The 21661-nt window shown below is 47.9% G+C and overlaps 1 protein-coding gene across 2 annotated transcripts in view; it reads left to right on the forward strand.

Annotated features, from left to right (window-relative positions):
* The window catches only part of TP53BP2 (tumor protein p53 binding protein 2), a 55518-nt gene that overhangs the window by 21136 nt on the left and 12721 nt on the right, over positions 1 to 21661 (forward strand). The window contains exons 2-12 of one of the 2 annotated variants that reach the window (XM_059412930.1): positions 1527 to 1674; positions 7257 to 7370; positions 10502 to 10584; positions 13482 to 13583; positions 15507 to 15681; positions 16472 to 16653; positions 16995 to 17159; positions 17369 to 17597; positions 19008 to 19112; positions 19590 to 19738; positions 20425 to 20884. In XM_059412930.1, the coding sequence (XP_059268913.1) occupies positions 1527 to 1674; positions 7257 to 7370; positions 10502 to 10584; positions 13482 to 13583; positions 15507 to 15681; positions 16472 to 16653; positions 16995 to 17159; positions 17369 to 17597; positions 19008 to 19112; positions 19590 to 19738; positions 20425 to 20884 (1912 nt within the window). The remainder of the gene's footprint in view (positions 1 to 1526; positions 1675 to 7256; positions 7371 to 10501; positions 10585 to 13481; positions 13584 to 15506; positions 15682 to 16471; positions 16654 to 16994; positions 17160 to 17368; positions 17598 to 19007; positions 19113 to 19589; positions 19739 to 20424; positions 20885 to 21661) is intronic. The other variant, XM_059412931.1, reaches the window with a different exon arrangement.

A 21661-nucleotide genomic window follows, 5' to 3' on the forward strand; every position in this document is an offset into this window, starting at 1 on the left:
TCTTCTCTGGTTGAAGCCTGGAACGATGTGTCTTTATTAATACAGTTTGTCGGGAGGGGAAGGACCGCATAGGATTAGCTTGAAAGCTGCTCAGTTCATCCTGGGAAGCCGTATGGTTTTTTCCCATGTTTTATTTGCTGTTCACCCGTATTCACTGTATTAATTTTTCTGGGTTCCCTGCTGCGTGCTCTCATGGGCCAGGTGACTCAGTGCATTGCATGGGTTCCTGTGAGTTGAGAGCTTTGGCTGGAAAAAGGAAGGACGCGGTGACCTTAAGGAAACGTGGTGGAAGGTGAAGGAGGAGCTGCAAGGTGCCTGGTGCTGAGCCTGCTCACCCTGGGGTGGGGCGGTGTTCTCCCCTGCCGGCTCCTCCTCTCACATGACCGCACTCCTGCGGCACCCGGCCTGACCACTTGGCTGGTGTCCATCACTCCACAAGCAGGCCCTGCGTTTTTGCAGAGAAGAGCCTCGTGCTGCTTTCTGGAGGTGGGCGAGGAAGGCTGAGCCTCAGGGGGAGGCTGTGGGTGGCCCGTGTCCGCCTGAGCCCAGTGCGGGTCCTACTCATTCTGCTCTTTTGTGGCCTTAAACCCCCAACTTTTCCCAATGTTGGTGGCCCATTAATCAGTTATAGAACGTGTGCTGGTCCAGAGCGGACCCACCAAAGCCTTGGCCTTCTCCTTTCGTGGGACGAATTATTCTCGCAGGATCAGTGCTCTCAGGGGGATTGCTTTCAGGCTGTGTGTGTTTTATCCAGATACGCGCGGACCTGCGTGGAGGAGGTGCTCATGGGTTGCCATCTGCGGTTTATTTGCTGGGTCAGTTTCTTCAGCACTGGGAATTCACATTTTCAGGGGATAGTTTATCTGCGTGAAAGTTTGCTTTCTTTACTCTCAGTGTTTACTAGGAGAAAGGTGGCAGGTGGGTTGGAGGTGGAGATCTTCTGCTGTCTGATTTATTTTCTCTGCGAGGCTGGGTGAATGTTAGCCTGACAGCCCGTTGCTCGGCTAACACCTTGTTGATGAAGACTTAGACTGTAATGTAGGTATTTGATTAAAACATTTTAGCCTTATAAGTACGATTTTTTCAGTAGGTGGTTGAAGCACGTGGTATGAATGCTAGATTTCCCTCCAGGCTGTGTGTCCTGTTTCCCAGATCCACCATCTCAGAGCAGCACACTCTTAGGTCTCCAGCCTCTTTGGCGGAGGAAGGGTGCCCGCAGCTACCCCGAATCTCCCAGTGTTGGTAGGAGGGTCTGTTTCGAGCATGGGTCTGGCACCTATGAGGAACCATGTAAGTATTTGGCAGACGAATAACAAATACAGCCTCAGAGCCTGTCTTTGTTGGGTCTTTTGTGTGAACTTGTTTGCCTGAACCCCAAGGATCCTGGAGGCTCTGCAGGCACTGCTCGCTGAGGGGCCGGACTGCTGTGCCGCTCTGCACAGGGGCTAGGGAAGGGGACCCAAGGGGACTGAAGAGTGAAAGGCACAGTATGGACACTGACAGAAGCTGTCTCTCTCTGTTGGCAGATGTTTCTCACCGTGTACCTCAGTGACAGCGAGCAGCACTTCACCGAGGTCCCCGTGACCCCCGAGACGATGTGCAGAGATGTGGTGGATCTGTGCAAAGAGCCCGGCGAGAGCGAGTGCCATCTGGCCGAAGTGTGGTGTGGCTCTGGTATGAGACCCGGATGGTGCTGCTGTGTAGATGTGGCTGTGGGCGGCATGCGTGTTGTCTCTGCGGGGAAGCCGGGGACTTGCACGTGCATCAGGGTGTGACATTCTCTCACTGGCTTCGCTGTGACGTAGGCAGCCTTTCCGCTCTTGTCCTTCTGTGCAGTATGGTGAAGACGCCGCACCCAGTACACAAGGTCAAGGACAGGCAGGTGGCCCAGCAGGGTGGGCTTCTGGGCTGGACGCGGGAAATGCTTGAGGAATGGTTCCTCTGTGCTGTGACTCAACTGAATTAGAAACGTAAGGCGTCCTGATTGCTTTGCCCTCTCCCGGTTTTTGTAGGTTTTTAGGGAAAGCTCTTCAGTGTTGAGTTACCATGGTGGCAAAAGGCAGTGGTGAAATCATAGGCATTATTTTAGGCTTTGAAATCAGTCCCTCACTCTATTTCTTTGGAGCTCTCAAATGGAAGAGCCTGGTCTTTTTCTGGCCCCTCAGGAGTTTGTAGACGTGTGAGTAATTTTCCATAATTTCTGCCTTGTTCCTGTACGGCCTGGGTGATGTCCCACTGCTTCTTTCTCTCCCAGGGGGCCAAGGGTCCCAGCACCCGTTATACCGGGTTAATTGGGTCCACACCATTTGTAATACCTGCCTGTAGCCAAACTCCCTCCCTCCCAGTCCTCTTTGTCATCTTCAGCCAGCTTTCTTACAGTTGGGTATCCTGGAAGGTCCTGTGCTCACTCCCTGAATTGCTTGCTTCTTTTCCCTTCACAAAGGAACTAGATTAGACTATTCACATAAAGAAACCCAGATGATCCTTTTCAAATGAAAATGAGATAGTCCAGCTTTCCACTCCTCTGTGGCTTTCTCTTCTGAGAAAAAAATCTAAATTTCTGACCTTGGGTTGTGAAGTTTGTGTCACTGTCATTGGGCACCATTCTCCTTGGCCTGCAGCTTCCCTTCTGTTCCCGAGGAAACTAATCTCCTTCCCACTTTAGGGCCCTTGGTGCCAGCCTGTCCCATTGCCTGTGTCGCTTTCCAGGTGCTATTGCCTGCAGCTCAGCCGGAGTGTTCTGTCCTCCCAGAGACTCTCCTGGAGCATCCTGCTACCGTGGCCATGAAGCCACCCTGATTTTATCCTCCAGGTTTTGTGTGTTCATTATTTTTTTGCCACTTGACTTCCTGTAGCCCAAACACATGCGTTAGAATGTAGACTTCCTAAGAGGAGAGGCTTGCGTGTGTTGTGCGTCAGTGTTCCTGGCTCAGGGAGAGGGCCTGGCGTCCGACGCTGCTCTGTCAGTGCTTCTTGAATGACTGAATGAATGCACTGCTGGCCGCTTCTGGCTGCCTCCTTGCATTCCACAGATCATCGTGCTGTGCCCTTTACTGAGATGATGGAAAGCCCCTGTCGGGAGCGAGGAAGCAATGTCCTTCTCTTGGGAAAGGCTCGGTGTCTCCTGGGAACTCCTGATTCCACCTGTTCTTTTTCCTCTCTGTGTCTTGCTCACTTGAGGCCCGTAACCCTTACTATGGGATGATGTTTAGAAAAGTTCCTTTCTTCTCACTCTTTTGGTTAAAAAAAAAAAAGAAGAAAGAAAGAAAAGGAAATGACCGCACCTGAATGTGGGTTTTTTGTTTTGTTTTGTTTTTGTTTTTGTTTTGCAAAAGAGGAAATAATGTGGACAGAATGGAAACCTCTCCCCCATGCGCGTCCCCTGCTCTCAGTGTAACTGCTCAACGTAGCAGGGAACTTTTCATACTCTTGTCTCTGCATTTGTAATTGTAGTACTATAGGAGTAATTCTGTGTGTTGTCTCTTTTTCTGTTTTGGTTTTTTTTTCCCTTTCTGTAAGTAGTGTCATACATGTCAATATCCTGCAACTTAGTGTTTCAGACCAGTATGTGTAAATCCATATCATGATTTTTACTTTTTTTAAAAATTTTTTTGAGAGAGAGCGTACTCAGGGAGAGGGAGGGGAGGATGGGGAGAGAGACTCTTAGGCAGATCCCATAGCTCATGTGGAGCCTAATGTAGACTCAATCTCATAACCCTGAGATCATGACCTGAGGTGAAACCAAGAGTTGGACCCTGAACTGACTGAGGCCCCCTACCTCCAGGTACCCCTCTGCCTTTGTTTATATAAATGCTGTGGTGAGATTCCTTTCAGGAGCCTCTTGATCTGGGCAGCTGTTTTTCTCTGGAGTACATACCACGAAGTGGAATTGCTTAAAGGTTCACACACTTGAAAATTTAACATGTGGTGCTGGATTGCCTTCCATAGAGGCTGGCCACTCACACCCATACCACTTATTTCTGAAAGAATCTTTCGTCAACAGTTGATAGGATAATATTTTAATTTTTGCTAAGCTGATAGCTGAGGTTTCCTGTTCTTTTATTTGTTTGTTGGCCATTAGGGTTTCCATATTTATTTATTTATTTATTTACATTTTAAGTTAGTTCCACACCCAGAGTCAGCCTGGAGCTCAAGTCTCATGCTCCTCTGCCTGAGCCCACCCAGCACCCCTGGATTTCCATTTTTAAAATATTGTTTCTCCACAGTCTTTGCTCACGTTTCCCTTGGCACTTGTCTCTTGATTTGTAGGCATTCAAAAACAGAAACTCTTCTGGATCCTAGGCCTGTTTGTGTGATTTAAAAGGATCCTTCCCGCAAGGCTGTAAACCTACTCTCCTCTTACGTAATGCTCTAAGTTTGAAAGAATTTTCCTTCCTCCCCCATTAACTTTTGTGATTTGTGTGAGTTAGGGAGGGAATTCCTTGTTTCCTGAATAGGGAGTGAATTGTCTGAGATGCCTTACCCAACGGTGGTTTCTTTCTCACTGACGTGAAACATCCCCGCAGGCCAGGTTAGATCTCGTGCACAGTCCTGTTTCTGGAAGCCTCATTCCGTTGCTTTTGTCTTGTTTATGAAAGGATCAAGCGGTTCTGATTACTATAGTTTAAGAGTACGTTAAGTGTCTGTAAGGCAAGTGCTTTCATTTCATTGTTGTACTTTTTCAAAAAAAATAAATGAGCCATTCTTCCATTTTTCCTTTTTCAGATAAATTTGAGGATGGCCTTGAAAGGTTCCGTGGAAGGTCGTGTTAGGACTTAGATTGGTTGGAGTGAATTCATGATTCATGTGTGGGCTGTCTGCATGATGCTGTGATTCAGACAAGGCCTTGGGTCTCAGGTTCCTGTCTTTTTCACTTAGTGGCTTTGTAACTGAAGCTCCTGGCCAGCCTTGCCTGTGACCCTGCGGCAGGGATGGCTGTGGGTGGAGCAGGTGGTGGGCACAGGGCACAGGCAGGACTGTGAGGTGTGTGTGTGCGTGCGCAGCCTGCTCTGCCTCCTTGGGGCTCCCAGAGCGCGCAGGGTTCCCTTCCGCGTTTCGAGGGAGTATGTGTGCGCTTGCACCAGTGTGCGTGCACCAGCATGCGTGTGTTTGGTCAGGAGGTGGCAGGTTACTCAGAAGCTCTGTTGGGGGGGTATCTGCTGGGGTGTTTCCTTTTGGGGGGGTCACTTGGGATTTCTGGGGCTTAGGGGTGAGGAGGGGCACCTCTGTCACTTCCAGGGCTGCAAGCAGAGTGGCACTTTGTTGTGGCTGAGTGGACTGGGCTTGGGGTGCGTCCACAAACCTGGTGGCTGTGACGAAGGGCAGGTGCACAGTGCTTTCTGAGGCTCTTTGAGCGTTCCTCTATTAAAACTTAGTGCTGGAGTAGCTCTGCTTTTTTTTTTTTTTTTTTTTTTAAAGATTTTTCTATTTATTTGAGAGAGTAAGAGAAAGAGTGCTAGAGAGAGAGAGAGAGAGCACAAGCAGGGAGAGGCAGAGGAAGAAATAGACTCCCCGCTGAGCAAGGAGCCTGACGTGGAACTTGATCCCAGGACCCTGAGAGCATAACCAGACCTGAAGGCAGACACTTAAGTATCTCTGGGTTTTGTTTTGTTTTTAAAGATTTTGTTTATTTATTTGACAGAGATCACAAGTAGGCAGAGGGCAGGCAGAGAGAGAGGAGGAAGCAGGCTCCCTGCTGAGCAGAGAGCCGGATGTGGGGCTTGATCCCAGGACCCCAGGATCATGACCTGAGCTGAAGGCAGAGGCTTTAACCCTCTGAGCCACCCAGGTGCCCCAGTATTTCTGGTTTTAAGCAGTTGGGTCCTCGAACAATAGGTTTGGTTTTTATATCCAGGTCCTTGAGGTTGGAGGATATTTTGAGGGTAGCTTAAGATACATGATTTCTCCTGAAGTTTCCATCTATTAGAGTATTCTGTGTCCTTTTTGTCTCTAGAGAAGTTTTGACAACTGGCAGTCTCACTGGAAGAGGGGCTGGAAAGATACACAGTTGGCCCTTCAACAATGTGGGGGTTCAGAGCACCGACCCTCTCGTGCAGTCAAAAATCTGCATGGGACTTTTGACTCCCCCAAACTGCACTCCTTACGTCTTAGTGTTGCCTGAAAGCTCCGCTGACCACATCAGCAGCCCATGAATACATATTCTGGATGTTAAATATTATATACTATGTGTTCTTCAATCAAGTTTGCTAGAGGGAAGAAAGTACTATTAAGAAGATCGTGGGGCACTTGGGTGGTTCAGTCAGGCAGGCATCTGAGTCTTGGTTTCTGCTCAGGTTGTGAGATCGAGCCCCATCCTGGGCTCTGTGCTCTGTGAAGAGTCTGCTTAAGATTTTCTCCCCTCTCCTTCTGCTCCTCCCCCCACCACACATGCATGTGTGCATGCGCTCGCTCTTTCTCAAATAAATCTTTAAAAAAAAGAGAAAATCGTAAGGAACAGAAAATACATTTCAGGACTGAACTGTATTTATCAAAAACAATTCTCCTATAAGTGGACCTAGGTGGTCATACCCATGTCATTCATGGGTCAACTCTGTTTTCAGTGCTGTAAAATAGCCTTTTGTTTAGAAGTGGGTATGTCTGATTTTTTAAACATAGTTTATAGAATTATAGCTTAAAAATATGCTAACAGTAGAATTAGCCTTTATTTAAAGATCGGATTTAGAGAGTACCTGTGCATGAGCAGGGAGAAGGACTAAAGGAAGAGCGAATCCCAAGCTGATGCTCTGCTGAGTGAGCCCTGCGTGGAGCTTGAACTCATGACCCTGACGTCATGACCTGAGCTGAAATCCAAGGTCTCTGACACTCAGCCAGCTGAGCCACCCAGGTGCCCCTACGCTGTTTATGTAGAAAGTTATTTCTAATTTCTTATTTAAATTTGAAGAACCCTAGAACGTTTGGGTTAGAAGGGACCTCAGAGGCCAAAAGTTTACAGAGACTTCTGAACCCTCAGCAAGGGTTCTGAACCCTCGGCGAGCCTATGGCCAGTCAGGAGCACTGAGATCACTCCTGTGCTCATAGCAGCCAGCCCAGACCCATTCCCCCTTCCAGCGCCCACAGCGTCGACACCGACTGTGTGTGTGGAAAATCTGTGGTGCTTTATTTCTAAGAGCCTTTTAATGAGAAGAAAGCATCAAGGATGCTCAGTTTTTCCTACAGGCATAATTTGCATGAAGGATGGGTAGTAAACGCTCTTTTCTGTACCTGCAAGTCATGTGACTTCTGTTTGTTTCCTTTAGAACGTCCAGTTGCTGATAATGAGCGGATGTTTGATGTTCTGCAGAGGTTTGGCAGTCAGAGGAATGAAGTTCGTTTCTTCCTCCGTCATGAACGGCCCCCCGGCAGGGACACAGGTAGGTAACATTGTGTGAATCTGAGCAAAGCTGTCGGAGAAACGGGGAGATCAGGAGCCAGGTGACGTGAGGGGTACGGGACAGGAAGGGACATGGAAGCTAGAGAAGAGGCCAGCTTCCGAGACCTTTGGAGACCCGACTGTCGGGGAGGAAAGGGTGTGGTTTCCTTTCATTTGTTTTCTTTGAAGAGGGGAGGAGCGGGTAGAAAAAAGTCCCCAGATCAGGAGGCTAAAGTGCAGGAGAGGGGGTGTGCACCTGAGAAGGTACTCCCTCAGTGGGGACGAGGTCCTGGGCGCAGGAGGGAGCCGGTGTCCGCTGTAGCGGAGGGAGAGGGAGCCGGCGGGGATGGTGGCAGGCATGTGCTTTGTGGGATCAGGTGGAGGGGCTTCTTGTCTGAACGTTTTCTCGGGGTTGGGAAGGTATAGAGGCCAGCGTGAACTGTTGTGGGGAATAGGTGAGCGTCTGCCTGGGGCAAGGGGCAGGCTGCTGGGGCCCAGGTGAGATCACAGACTCCGAGACCAGGGGCATTCCTTCCAGGCATGCTTTAGCAGTCTGGGCGGCTCTAAGAAGATGATAAGAAGATGGTTGGATTGACCCGGGCTTGGGGTTTTGCTGGTCCAGCTCAGAGGGTGGATGGGGAGAGGAGGCCATGGTCAGGACAACTTCAGCTGGTGGGAAGGGATGGAGGAGAGGGCTGCGGGGAGATGCTGGGCAGGGGGAGAGACTGCGGCCTTGGTCTTGGGCTCATGAGCAGGTGTGGTGAGAGGAACTTAGGGTCAAAAAGGAGAATGTCTGAATTTAAGATTCCAAAGGGAGCGAGCTTCTAGGTGATGAGGGCCCCATTTGGGCCATGAAATGAGCGGGAATTAGAGGTCAAGAGGTTAGCTTTGGATGGAAGTCACGTGGGACGGAGGACTCGGGGGTCAGGTGCTCGCACCTGTGGGAACCGAGGGTTCGCAGTGGAGTGTGGAGACAAGGTAAGGAGGGGGAAGGTGATGATGGGCGCTGTGCCAGTAGAGGAACAGTGGGCTGAAAGCTGCTGGACCCTGAGGGTGCAGCCATCCCAGGACCCTGGCGGCCTTGTTTCCAGTCAGATCTGTGCAGGATTACTAGGTGTTTCTAAAGATGGGAGAACTTTTAAAATGGAAAGTTGAGGATTTGTGACCTCAGTACATAATGCCTGGGAGCAGTTAAGTAGGTAGCAGATGTTAATTCTCTGTATTACTGCTTTAATAACTATGTCCTTTTGGTGTCTGGTGGTTAGAAATTAGTGACTGGACTGTGGGGGCCGCTGTGGCATGTGGACGCCCGCGCTTTGCAGGTGAGGGGCGCTAGCACTTTGGCCCCCTCTCCGAGGCCATGTGCCATTCTGTGCGTTCACTTCCCATCAGCACACGCATTTCCTTTGTAGTTTTACATGGGCATCGACAGCACATTTTTATTTTGTCCTTTGTTGACATTACCGCACACATCCTCGTGGAGGAAGCTGACTTGTACCTGTTGGCTGACTGTTGGCAGATCTTCTGTGTATGTAGTGGCTAAATTATTCAGGAGCCTCAGTGGCGGGCTCTCTGTCTGTAAGGTGATAAACACCATCCAGTAGTGCAGCTGTGTTCACAGCGTCCCACACACCAGCGCCCCCCAGTGCTCGAGCGGGGACACAGCAGCGTCACTGCCCCACAGGGTGGGAACCTTTCTGCGCATTCCTCTGGACTGTGGCTGGGGGCAGGGCAGCCACAGTCTCCACTCCGTGACCTGGGAGCTGCTCACCTGGGACCTGTGCTGAGCGTGGATGTGAGCTCTTTCTCAAGCTCCCGGGGCCCTGAAAGTGTCCTGTGCTGAACGTGCTCCTGCTGGTTCAGTGCCCTGTCTTTGAGGCAGCAAAGAAAGCAGTAATTCCTAAATGGTAGATTTTTTTTCTTACAGAAATATTGTGACAGATTGTGTTGTCAGAGAATTTGAACAGTATTTTAAAAATAAAGCTAATGCGTTCAAGTTAGGTGAACATGTCATACCTGGCTCTGAGGACAGACCTTTATTGGCATGGGATTCTGTGCTAAGTAGATATAGTAGACGTTTAATTCAGAGGAGATATTTAAATTTTTTTTTATTTTTAAAGATTTTATTTATTTGACAGAGGGAGACCACTAGTAGGCAGAGAGGCATGCAGAGAGAGAGGGAAGCAGGCTCTCCGCTGAGCAGAGAGCCCGAGACGGGACTCAATCCCAGGACCCCTGAGATCATGACCTGAGCTAAAGGCAGAGGCTTAACACACTGAGCCACCCAGGTGCCCCAATTCAGAGGAAATTTTAATCTGAAACTTTTCTTGGGCGATCATGTGTTTGCCAATCTCTGGGAATTACAGGTGTAAGTTTGATTCCACATACTTAAAAAATGTTTTGATGTTAATTTCTAACAATGTATCACTTTAAATTAAGACTATTTTCCTTTTATGATGCAGTGCATGGTACTGCGAGACCTGTATTTTGACTCAAAAAATTCTTTTTAGCCAAAAAACCCCACCAATATATAGTGTTCCAGTTAGTACTTTTCCAAGCTAAGAAAAACGGACATTTTTCACTGAAATAAATGGAGACACACTTCATGGTACTCACGGATTACCATAAAATGCCCTCAGTAAACCAACTATTCAGAACCCCTGGAAGGTTACTTTTTTCCGAGTAAGTTCCAAGCATGGTTAATGGGCACAAGGATGGATTGATTTAACTTGCCCTTGTTCCTTCCAGTGGGAGCTCTTGGTTTCGCCGCTGAGTAGCTGGGGTACTAGGAGGAGCAGTGAGGAGCAGATGAGGCGCATGACCCGCCGTCAGAAGTATGTTACTGTTGTTGGTTTTCTGTCTTCTGCTGCCAGGATGGTGCAGCTCTCCCGGGAGCAGTCAGCACACGGTACTGTCTGCTGCTGAGTGTGCACCTTTTCAAGTAAGGTTTTCCAAAACAGGCAGAACTATGAGACCTTCACTCTGTTGTTATGAGAAAATATTTTGTTTACCGTCTACTTTCTACTTGATATTTAGGAGCAAGAATCACAGAGCTCAGAAATGAGCCAGTCCTTAATAGCATCTGCCAGCTCTTGTGGTGGGTAACGCATCAGTTTTGAATTTTCTCCTTAGTGAGTGGACCACGGACTCAGGATCCAAGTTTAAAGAGAAATGGTGTGAAAGTCCCTGCTGAACATCGAAGGAAGGAGAACGGGGTAAGTGATGGTTTATGTGCTTGCTGGCTGCTCTTGTAACTGTTCGCTCTCGCTCATTGCTACTTCATAGCCACTTTGTCACTCACCACTTAGGAGGGACGGTTTTTGCTACTTTGTTGCTCAGCGGGTTATGAAGGATGGCTGCTTTTTAGTTTTTTAGTTTTTTTTTTTTTTAAAGATTTATTTCTTTATTTGAGAGAGGGGGGAGGAGAGAGAGCATACACAGTAGGGGTGGGAGCAGAGGGAGAGGGAGGAGCACTCTCCACTGAGCGGCACTCGATCCCAGGACCCTGAGATCATGAACTGAGCCAAAGGCAGGTGCTTCACTGACTCAGCCAACCCATACCCCTGAGGTGCCCCAACAAGGCCTGCTTTTTAAAGGGTTGTTTCAAATGTATTTCATAGAAAGGATTAATTTTAATGCTGTCTGCATGGCTGACTTTTGAGAGCAGTTAGATGCTGGATATACTGCAAATTCAGAAGGGAGGATTTTTTTGTGGGTATGATTTTGTTTTTTGCTGTAATTGCTTTAGTAAAATGACAAAGTACATGTTAATGCCCTCGCTGTTGCATGTGAATTTTAGCAAGTATCTTTGGGGGCACCTTACGGATGTTTTCTTTTCAGGGCTCAGAATTTTTAATACTGTAAGGAATTAGCTATATCATCTTTCTCCAATGTAGGGTAAATTTATGGGAGAATGCAGGCCATTTGTTCCCGCCTTGCTTTTCCCCAAATTCTCGTTTCTCTTGTGAGATCATATAGTTCTCTTACAGAGATGAAAAGCTCATATAAGGATGACCAAAAACTGTTTTAGCCATTAACAGGGTTCGAATGCATCTCGACACAGGGTATCTTTCCCCCTCAATGGGTTTTATGGAAGTATCATAAATGGCTCACAGTTTGAGTACACAAAGTGGTAAGTTTTCACATGCCTGTACCCGTGTGAAACTGTCCCCCTCAGTTAAATATAATTGCTCAACTCAACTATCTTTCATCCCCAGAATTTCCTCTTGTCCTTTTGCAACCCTTCCCTTCTTGCCTCTCTCCCCATCCTCCAGGACCCCCTGGTGGGTCCACTTTCTGTCACTACAAGTTAGTTTTATTTTCTGGACTTGTACATAAATGGAGTCATGCTGTCTCAAGTCTTTTTGTCTGAATTTGCTCAGCATCATTATTTTGATCCATCTCATCAGTAGTTGGTTCCTTTTTATTGCTGAGAGGTCTTGCCTTGTCCGGATGTGGCTTGTTCATCCATTTCTCTCTTGATGGATATTGGGGTTGTTTCCAGCTTTGGGTTACTCTGTATTAAGTGGTAATGAATATTTGGGTGGAAGTCTTCGTATGGGTCTATTCTTTTATTTGTCTTGAGTACATACTAGGAGTGGGAGGACAGAGTCATGTGGCAGGTGTGTGTTCACTTTTTAAGAAGCTGCAAGACCATTTTCCAAAGTGATTGTTTTAGTTTATAGTCTCATCAGAGTTCCAGTTTTTCCACATCCTTGCCAACATTTGGTGTGGTCAGTCCTTTCAGTTTTGGCTAGTAGGCTTTAGTGTGTATTTCTCTAATACCTGATGACATTGGTGTCTTTCCGTGCACTGATTTGTCATTTGTATATCTTTTTTGGTGTGAAGTATTTGTTCAGGTCTTTTGTTCATATTTTTCTTTGTTGGTTTGTTTGCTTTCTTAGTATTGGGTTTGAGAATTCTTCCTTACTCTGGATCCAGGTCCTTTATTAGGTAATATGATTTGCAAATATTTTCCCCAATCTGTGTCTTGTTCTAAATTTTGGTTAAATATAATTGCTCAACTTAAAAGTTTTGTGCTGTTACTCTACATTACATTTTATGATCCATTTTGGGTGGACATTTGTATGTTGTGTGAGAATTTAAGTTTTGTCCATGGATAGGTGGATACTCAGTTGACTGAGCCATGTTTGTTGAAAGGACTGTTTGTTACTCCAGTGCCTTTGCACTTCTGTCGAAAGTCAGTTTGCCTGGCATATGTGCAGATCTGTGTTTGTGTTCTCTGCTTCTCTGTTTTGCCATCAGCACTACCATGTTGGCCCCCAAAGCGAGCTATGTCGTGCGGTCAGGTAGTATGAGAAACCTGGTGGGACTGTGCCCCTCAGTATACCGTCATTCAGTATACCGGGGTTATGGGTTTCCAGGGCACGGGTCTTGGGCATCTGTTAAATTGATTCCTTGGTACTCTGTGGTTTGTATGCTACTATAAATGGTATTTAAAATTTTTTTTATATTTCTGGTTGTTAATATAAGAAATACAATGGATTTTTTGCATAGCAATAATTTATCCTGCAATCTTGCTAAACAGCTTCCTAGTTCAGGTAGCTCCTCTGTGGATTCCACACCATTTTCCTCATGGGCGACTGGATACAGCTGGATACAGCTCATGTTGTCTTCTCACTCTGCTGCACACACTGGCTAGAATGCCTAGGACCATGTTCTATAGAGTAGACGTCTCATTTGTTCCTGATAACTCCTGAATTTTCTGATGCTAGTGCAGTATTTGTAAAGGTCGTTTTAGGTTAGCTGCCAGGGCCCCAATAGCATGTTTAGTGTGATCCAACATTGTTTTTCTAATATAAATTCAGTCTAGAACAAGGTAATTCTAAATTGTTCCATTTCTGTCACAGACTACTGAGACTGTTTAATTTTCATTTATAACTTAAAAGAGTGTTGGTTTGTATATTAGTGGGTCTTCCATCGAAACAAGTCACTGTGGGAATATTAATATAAAAATTAGTGATCCCTTTCATGTCATGGAAGAAAATGGCAAACTGTGTCCGGTGGGGCTCAGGGGAAGCTTCCACAGGCCTCCAAGGGAAGAGTCTCCGTGCTGGTCTTGCAGCTGGCTTCTTTGTGTTCTCATGTGTAGGTTAACAGCCCCAGGATGGATCTGACTCTTGCTGAGCTTCAGGAAATGGCGTCTCGCCAGCAGCAGCAGATCGAGGCCCAGCAACAAATGCTGGCTACAAAGGTAAAGGTCCTGTAAAGACTGGACAGGCCCCTCTGTGGATGCTGTTATGCCAGTGACCCCAAGATACAAGTTGATCCTGTCAGCCCATAGGTTACCTGCTTTGTGGCACTGTCTTCTCTTTACCACAGCATTTTGTGGAAATTCTTAGATCATCCAAGTTGCTTAAGATCTCCAGAACCCTAGTTCTGATCAAAATTAACCACATTATTTTGTGGATCAGGAAAACAGCAAAGGCATAAAGAGCCCTTCGACTTTGCTAGAGGGAACTGCTCTGGGCTGATCTGTCCTGAATCATTACTGCAGCAAGAGGGACTTGTAAAGTCAATCAGTGCTAACCCTGTCCCCTTCTGCTGTATGGTGCTGATAATAGGCTGCTTGCCTTTATTTGGGATATGCTGCCCCCACAGACTGGTCCTCATCCTGGCCTCGAACAGGTGAAACAGAAGCTTCTCTGTTATCATCCCCACCAGTCTCCCTGTTGTTTCTCCCGCCAGCCTGAACTCTCGTCTGACCCAGATGGCACCACGCTTCCTCCATAAAGGCTCGTGGTCAGTGCTGTGGGCTCTGTGGGCTTCTCAGCATTGTGGTCATGGCAGAAAAGCAGCCATGGACAAACTCGTGACTGGCCGTGTGACGGGGGAAACACAGATGGTGGGCTGGCTTTCACTTGTTGCCCCGGTCTGAACACTCCATGTCTGCAGCTGGCCATGCCCACGGGGACTGTATGGTTGCCGGAGTGGGGTAGACCATTGGTGCAGGGTCCCCGGCAGCATGCCCTGTGGCGTGGGTAGCGCTCACTGGGGTTCCTGTGGGTCTGCTTCTGTCTCTGACACCGGCTGCTGGTGTTTTCAAAATCAGGGATAGTGTGGCTTCTCAAACTTGAGGTTGTGAAGGAGTCCCCAGGGGGTTGTGTTGAAAATGCATATCCTGGTACAGTGGGGACGGTTCGGGGTCTGAGAGTGCATTTCCCACTAGGCTCCCATGTGGCGCTGAGGCACCGTTTCTTGAATGTCAGGGACGTGAATTCAAATAAAAAGACCGAGTAGTAGAATGCATCTTTGACCTCAGGGTCTTCTCTTGAAACTATTTTTGTGTTATATATATTTCAGTGATATTACTCTGAGAAGTTTTATTATAAATTGTGTGGCTCTTTTACTTTTTAAAAAGATTTTATTTATTAGAGAGAGAGAGAGAGAGAGCACGTGCATGAAGGGGAGGGAGAAACAGACTCCTGGTGGAGCAGGGAGCCTGAGCCCAGGACCCTGAGATCATGACCTGAGCTGAAGGCAGACACCCCAGGCCCCCACTGTTACTCACTTTTAGTGAAGTAACTAGTGTAATATACTAGAAACAAAGTGTTACATTGTGGGTTTTGAAGCCAGGGTGGCTTTTAAGCTTTTTGCTAAGTATGTGTGCTGAGTGTACATTAGCTGTGTGAGGTTCTGTGCAATGAGGTGCGCACTCACATTTCATTTATTCCTCACCATGGCCCCATGAGGCTCTTGATCACCCTGTTTTTGGCTGAAGAAGGAGACCCCTGTCTCGGTGAGGGTATGTGGTTTGCTGTCTCCAAGCCCATAAGTGGCAGAGCTTGGGTTATGAGTCCGAACTGGACTCCAAGGCCACCTTTGTAGTGAGCGCCTTATATTTCTCTGTGTGCTCCTCTCCAAGCACGAGCACCCCCTGTGGGATCACTGTTCCCCAGCTGTGCAAGAACCCTCGGGAGTAAGAATGCTCGTGCTTGGGTCTTACCCCAAGAGAGTGTCGGGTTGGGGCCAGGAGCTGTGTCCTTCACTCCTGGCGGAGGTAGATCCAGCAGCGTGCAGCATGGCTGGTCACCACTGCCTCCGGCTACGCTCAGCTTCCTTTGGGGCCGATACACCTTTGAAAAGGATTTGCCCGATGATGGTTTCTACCTTTTAGGAGCAGCGCTTGAAGTTTTTGAAACAGCAAGATCAGCGTCAGCAGCAACAAGCTGCTGAGCAGGAAAAGCTCAAGAGGCTGAAGGAGATGGCTGAGAACCAGGAAGCTAAGCTAAAGAAGGTGCGCGCCCTGAAAGGCCATGTGGAGCAAAAGAGGCTGAGCAACGGCCGACTGGGTGAGTCACTCGTGGAGGGGCCTGGCCAGTGCATGTGGCTCCACGGGGACGGGGAAACAGGGACATGGGTGTGGGGCCCTGCGTGAGTGATGGTAAGCCATGGCTGTGTGTGTAGGCAGCTTTAAAATCAAGGCTTTTCAAAGCACAATTCCCTGCAGTTTTGATGCTTTTGGTTCGCGTGAACTGAATTTAGGTGTTGGGTGTTTCATTATTTTTTATTTTTATTTTTATTATTTTGGTGGGCAGCAAAGGAGAGTTTATTGAGTGATCTAGTACAGAGCCTCCCACACAGGGACGGGACCCAGGAGGGTTGCCCTTAGCTGCTGGGTTTTTTAGACAAGCTTTTTAAAAATGTACTAATGGGATTTTGTTTTTCTCTTTCTAAATACTTTTTGACTGAAAATATGATGAAGGCAAGGATTTTTATTCATATAATAGGTCCCTCTATTACAATGCTATTTTAATTAAAATTTTCGTGATGTAATACCTTCCTCTACCACTATAAAACAGATGAAAAGTTCTCAATAAATTTCATTGTTTCTAAAATTTGGAGCTTAATAATATTCATAACACAAATTCTGGTAGGGATCTATTCAGAGGGAGGCACGGACATTTAGAAATGTCTATGTTGATTTCAGTTTTTTGTAAAAGAAATAGGTTGGTTGGAGGACATTTCTGAAAAACGTCTGTACTTTTTGTTAGGAAGTTTGTTGTAAAGCCCGGTTGCCTGGGAGTACTCCATTCTTATTTTTCTTTTCAACTGTTGTGGCTTTTCTTGTTCTCATTCTAGTGGAGGAGATTGAGCAAATGAATAGTTTGTTCCAGCAAAAGCAGAGGGAGCTCGTTCTGGCTGTGTCCAAAGTGGAGGAGCTGACCAGACAGTTGGAGATGCTCAAGAACGGCAGGATAGACGGACGTCACGACAGCCGGTCTGCCGCGGCTGAGCTCGACCGACTCTACAAGGAGCTGCAGGTGTGGCCTGCTCCAGGGGCACAGTTGCCACAGAAGTGGCTTTAAGTGCGGGATTTTGATTTCTTTTCCTCAAACTGGGGGTGGAACGGGGTGTGGGGGGGGAAACACCCAAACCCCAGAGAGTCTAGAATAAACTTAAGGTTACCTGACACAGGAAATTGGAGGCATTCCTTAGAACCACAGTGGGTGGGCTGACAGTTTAAACCATAAGATGGAAGTGGGGAGAGGTGGAGGGACCTTACGTTTTTAGAAATTATGTAATAGTCAATCATGTGATTATCTGTTTGAGAAATTTTTCTTCCTACTCCTTGGCTACACCCCCCCCCCCCCATTTTATTCAGTTACGAAACAAACTGAATCAGGAGCAGAATGCCAAGCTGCAGCAACAGCGTGAGTGTCTGAATAAGCGCAATTCAGAGGTGGCGGTCATGGACAAGCGTGTTAATGAGCTGCGGGACCGGCTGTGGAAGAAGAAGGCAGCCTTGCAGCAGAAGGAGAGCCTCCCGGTAAGTGGCCGCCGCTGCCCCGCGGGTCACGTGGGCAGCCACCTCTGGAGCCACGCCTGGGTGCTCCTGCTGCGGGGCTGCGGTGGGGCGGCTCCAGGACGCTGTGGGGTGAGACCCTGGAAGCGCTGATATTTATAGGTTAGTCAGTGCCACAGCCTCTCTGAGTTGGATGTGGTGGGACTCATCATGCTCCCGTGCCTCTCCCTAAGGTCTCATCGGATGGAAACCTGCCCCCGCAAGGGCTGCCGGCGCCCAGTCGTGTGGCCGCAGTGGGGCCCTACATCCAGTCATCCACGATGCCCCGTGTCCCCTCGAGGCCTGAACTTCTGGTGAAGCCAGCTCTGCCGGACGGCTCCTTGGCCATGCAGGCTCCGGAAGGGCCGCTTAAAGTACACACACTGCCCAACATGCGCTCTGGGCCTGCCTTCCAGGGTCAAGGTAAAAGGGTTCACTTCCAGTCCCTCCCACAGCGTCTTCTTCCTGTCCTCACTGTCATTTACTCCCTGGGGTTTTAAAAAAAATGTCTTTCTATTCCTTATTCACGTTTAAGTCCTGAGAATCTGTGTGTGGTTTTTGCTAGCACTGTGATGCATTTCTTTTCTTTTCTTTTTTAAAGATTTTATTTATTAGAAAGTGAGAGCTAGAAAGAGCACACACAGAGGAAGAGGGAGATTAATTGATGTAGGACTTGATCACAGGCCTCGGGGACCATGACCTGAGCCAAAGCAGATGCTTCACCAACCACCCAGGCGTCGCCATGATATATTTTTTAACCCTAAATAATGCAATTCTGTTTGGGAATGAGATGGAATATAATATTTCTGCAATGAAGATTGTTTTGAATTCCTTCTTGTTAATGAGGACATTTTGATTTGATATTTATAACTCGACCGCTTTTTCTTTTGTGTAAAAACACTGCGTATGTGGTAGAGGTCTCATCATTATGGAAGGTGAGGTGGCCAGTACATTCTGCACTGTTCTGCACCGCGAGTACGTAAGCACCAATCAGGTGGTGCTTTCTGTGTGTATGTGCTCACACAGGAGCCTTTGCTTGCTAGCTCTTTGTAGAATAAAGATAAACCTTCTGGAAGCTCACAGTGACAATAACAGAGGCATCTTGTGTTAGTGGTCTTTGCATCTGTGTAGTTCTCAGTGCGTGGGGAGGTGTGAGCCGGAGTAGTGTGACTAGAGTCCTAGATGAAGGGAGGCTTGTAGGAAAGCGGGATGAAAACATCCTCATTCAGACCCCTGGGAGAAGAAATAGTGGCCAGTATTGTTTCTTTTCCCCAGCCCCTGTCACGTGCAGAATATGGCTAATGCTACAGTTGCGATTATGTTGCCATAATTACCAGGGTGAGGCCATAGAGCCCCTGGTCTGGGTTTCCCTGCAGAAGGAACTGGCTCTGTTTTGCTGCTATTAGGACAGAGCTGTGGCCTTGATGCTTCTACATCTGTGTAGAGAAAACCTGCACAGAGCACACAGATCTGTGAAAGACTGGTCCATGTCCACAGTTTTGCCTCTTTGTTGTGTGTGCGTAACTGGTGTGTCAGATATGCCTTGGAACCCTTGGTTTGCGAAGTTGAAAGTTGTTTTCTGACTAGGACAGTGACAGTTTCGTACCATGAGAAGCAGGGTGTCCTCACTGGTTCAGGCAGATTTTCTGTTGACTACAGTTAATCTTAAATTTGTTTCAGTAAGTTTAAATTAGGAATCTGAATTCTCATATTTTCTAAATAAGTTTAAGGGATGGTTGGGGGTCTGAAATTTCACGCTGTTTTCAGAGCAAAAGGAACCATTAGAGATCTGTTTGGAATGCTTGGTTACTGTGGTTGCTTTCTGCATTGTAGGCTCTAAAATCCATCTGCTCGGCCCTGACTGGAGCTCCCCAAGTGCAGACATTTCCGCCAGCCAAGCCTCCGTGCCTGCGAGCTCGGGGGATGCCCCGGACCAAGGTGAGGTTCTGTTCTGACGTCTGAGAGGCACTGCACGATCTTTTTCTACTTTTTTTAAAGATTTATTTGAGAGAGAGAGAGAGAGAGTATGAGTGGGAGGGGCAGAGGGAGAGAGAGAATTTCAGACAGACTCTGTGCTGAGTCCAATGTGGGGCTCTACTGCACAACCATAAGATTGTGACCTGAGCCAAAACCAAGGGTCAGACGCTCCACTGTCTGTGTCACCACAGTCTTCTTTAGTTTGTTTTCTGGTGTGTCAAACCTGGGGACAGAGTTTGATGAACACCTTCATTTAGCTACGGAGTTCAGGTACTGGCATAGCGTCTGGGCAGTTCTCCAGTTAACTCAATTAAAAATAGGGAAGCATGTCTTGGGGGTGTGGTTTCAAGGAGATTGAGGAGAGGGAAACTTACATGTGAAAAAGAGGTCTTACTACAAATGGCTTGAATCTCCTTGTGATTTTTTTTCCATCTTTAGGTGATGATGGAGAGGTTGCCCTGAGGGAGAAGGAAAAGAAAGTGCGTCCCTTTTCGATGTTTGACACAGTGGATCAGTGTGCCGCCCCACCCCCCTTTGGGGCTCTGAGGAAGAACCAGAGCAGTGAGGACATCCTGCGGGATGCTCAGGTGTGAAGAATGGCTCAGGTTAACATTCAGTGGTAATTCTGTATATGCTCTTTAGAAGAGAGGGACTATCCTGTTGAGGGAGAGCAAGAAAAACCAAAATATTTCTGGAAGATGAGAACACAGAATTCTGTCATTTTGAATTCTGCAGCTTTAAGTGTGTTTGCGGTAATTGGAGAACGGCGGCCGTCCTTGCTGCTGGCTCCCACTTCGTGTGACTCTCTGAAAACTGGGGAGCGTGCTGAAGCACATCGTGTGTGCACTACTCAGCGACCCTCTGGCTTCAGAATCTGGAGCCGAGGTATTGTCAGGAATGATTTGGCATGAATCTTGTGTGACTGTTAGGATCCTAGCCTTTGACTACAACGGGTGATGGTGGTGTGCTCCCAGTTGGGTGTTTTCACCACAGTGGTGTGATGAGCGAGGAGGACTTTGGGTTATTGGGGTCATCTGTGAATATGTGGAGTAGGAGTCTCCGAGTCGGGGGTGATGATGAGGAAGAGGCGTGCAGGCAGGAGCCATAGCGCAGTTCTCTGGTTCCTTATTAAACATAGTTCAGTGAAGAGACCTATGAGTTTTTCACTGACTTGAAAACATAGAGCCAGTATTCGTGAAATTCGGTTATCTAGCACATGCTGTATACCCATTTGGACAGTGTTTTAACTGCCTTGTGTGTGTGTGTGTTTCAGGCTGCAAGTAAAAATGTGGCTAAAGTGCCGCCTCCTGTTCCGTCAAAACCAAAACAGATTAACTTGCCTTATTTTGGGCAAAATCCTCAGTCAGCGTCAGACCTGAAGCCAGATGGAAACCCTCCACAGTTGTCAGCAGGTGTGGCGTCCGTGGGAAGCAAACTGAAATCGGGGCAGCCACAGAGGGTCGTGGTGTCCCCCGGCGCGCCCTCGGCCAGCCAGAGCCAGGCCTTATCTGCAGTTGGGAAGCAAGAGAGTCCTCCAGCCGCGGCCGTCCGGCCCTTCACCCCACAGCCTTCCAAGGACACCCCTCCCCCACCCTTGCGGAAGCCCCAGACCGTGGCCGCCAGCTCCATATACTCCATGTACACGCAGCGTCAGGCTCCCGGGAAGAACTTTCAGCAGGCAGTGCAGAGCGCGCTAACCAAGACCCATTCCAGAGGGCCGCCCTTCTCCACCGGTAAGCTCTGGTCCCGTTTGCACTGGAGCAGGGGCGGCCCAGTCCCACCTGGAGTTGTCATCTGTCCGTGACTGGCTGAGTTGACGCACGCTTGTGTCCTGAGGGCTCTGTGGGGTCGCGGCTTGTCTTCTTGCCTGGGTGCTGAGCTGGGTTTTCACTCCACGTCACGGAGGGATGAGTGGGTGCCGTAGCTGAAGAAACCCGTGGTGCAGAGACAGCCTTCTCTGTCCCCGCTTGCCGGGCCCACCATGTGAGTGAGGCCCATGCAATATCCTCCCTATGGGGTTCATGCCAGGTGCTTCTGGGGTGGACGGTGGGATAGCTGCCCCAAGTTGCGCTCCCCACTGTGTCTTACGTTGCTCTCATGAGGACACAGCTGCTAGTAAGATACAGAAACATGGGAAGGCTGACAGTCTGGTGATCTGGTGGGTTCTTTCTAAGGGTCATTTGTTTATAAAACTAAAATCGAGTTCATCCTGTTTTAGTTGAATAATGGTGGCTTTCTGGTCACGAAATCACGTGATTGTACCCTGAAATGTACCTCAAGTAACCAGACAACAAAGAATTTATACATGTGCTGTGGCCGATTCGGCTTCATTGAGAACTGCTGATGCAGTAATTTGGAAATTGGATAGTTTTGCTAGAATCAGAATGATAAGGGGAATGGTTTTATTAAATATACGTGGTTCTTAATGTTGTCAGCCAAATACAATCCCCCCTCCTTGATTTACTTTTAAGACATATGAAAGAGAGGGTAGTTATGTTTAGTTTTAACCC

The sequence above is a fragment of the Mustela nigripes genome, chromosome 10 (genome assembly GCF_022355385.1).
Source record: "Mustela nigripes isolate SB6536 chromosome 10, MUSNIG.SB6536, whole genome shotgun sequence".
Lineage (NCBI taxonomy): Eukaryota > Metazoa > Chordata > Mammalia > Carnivora > Mustelidae > Mustela > Mustela nigripes.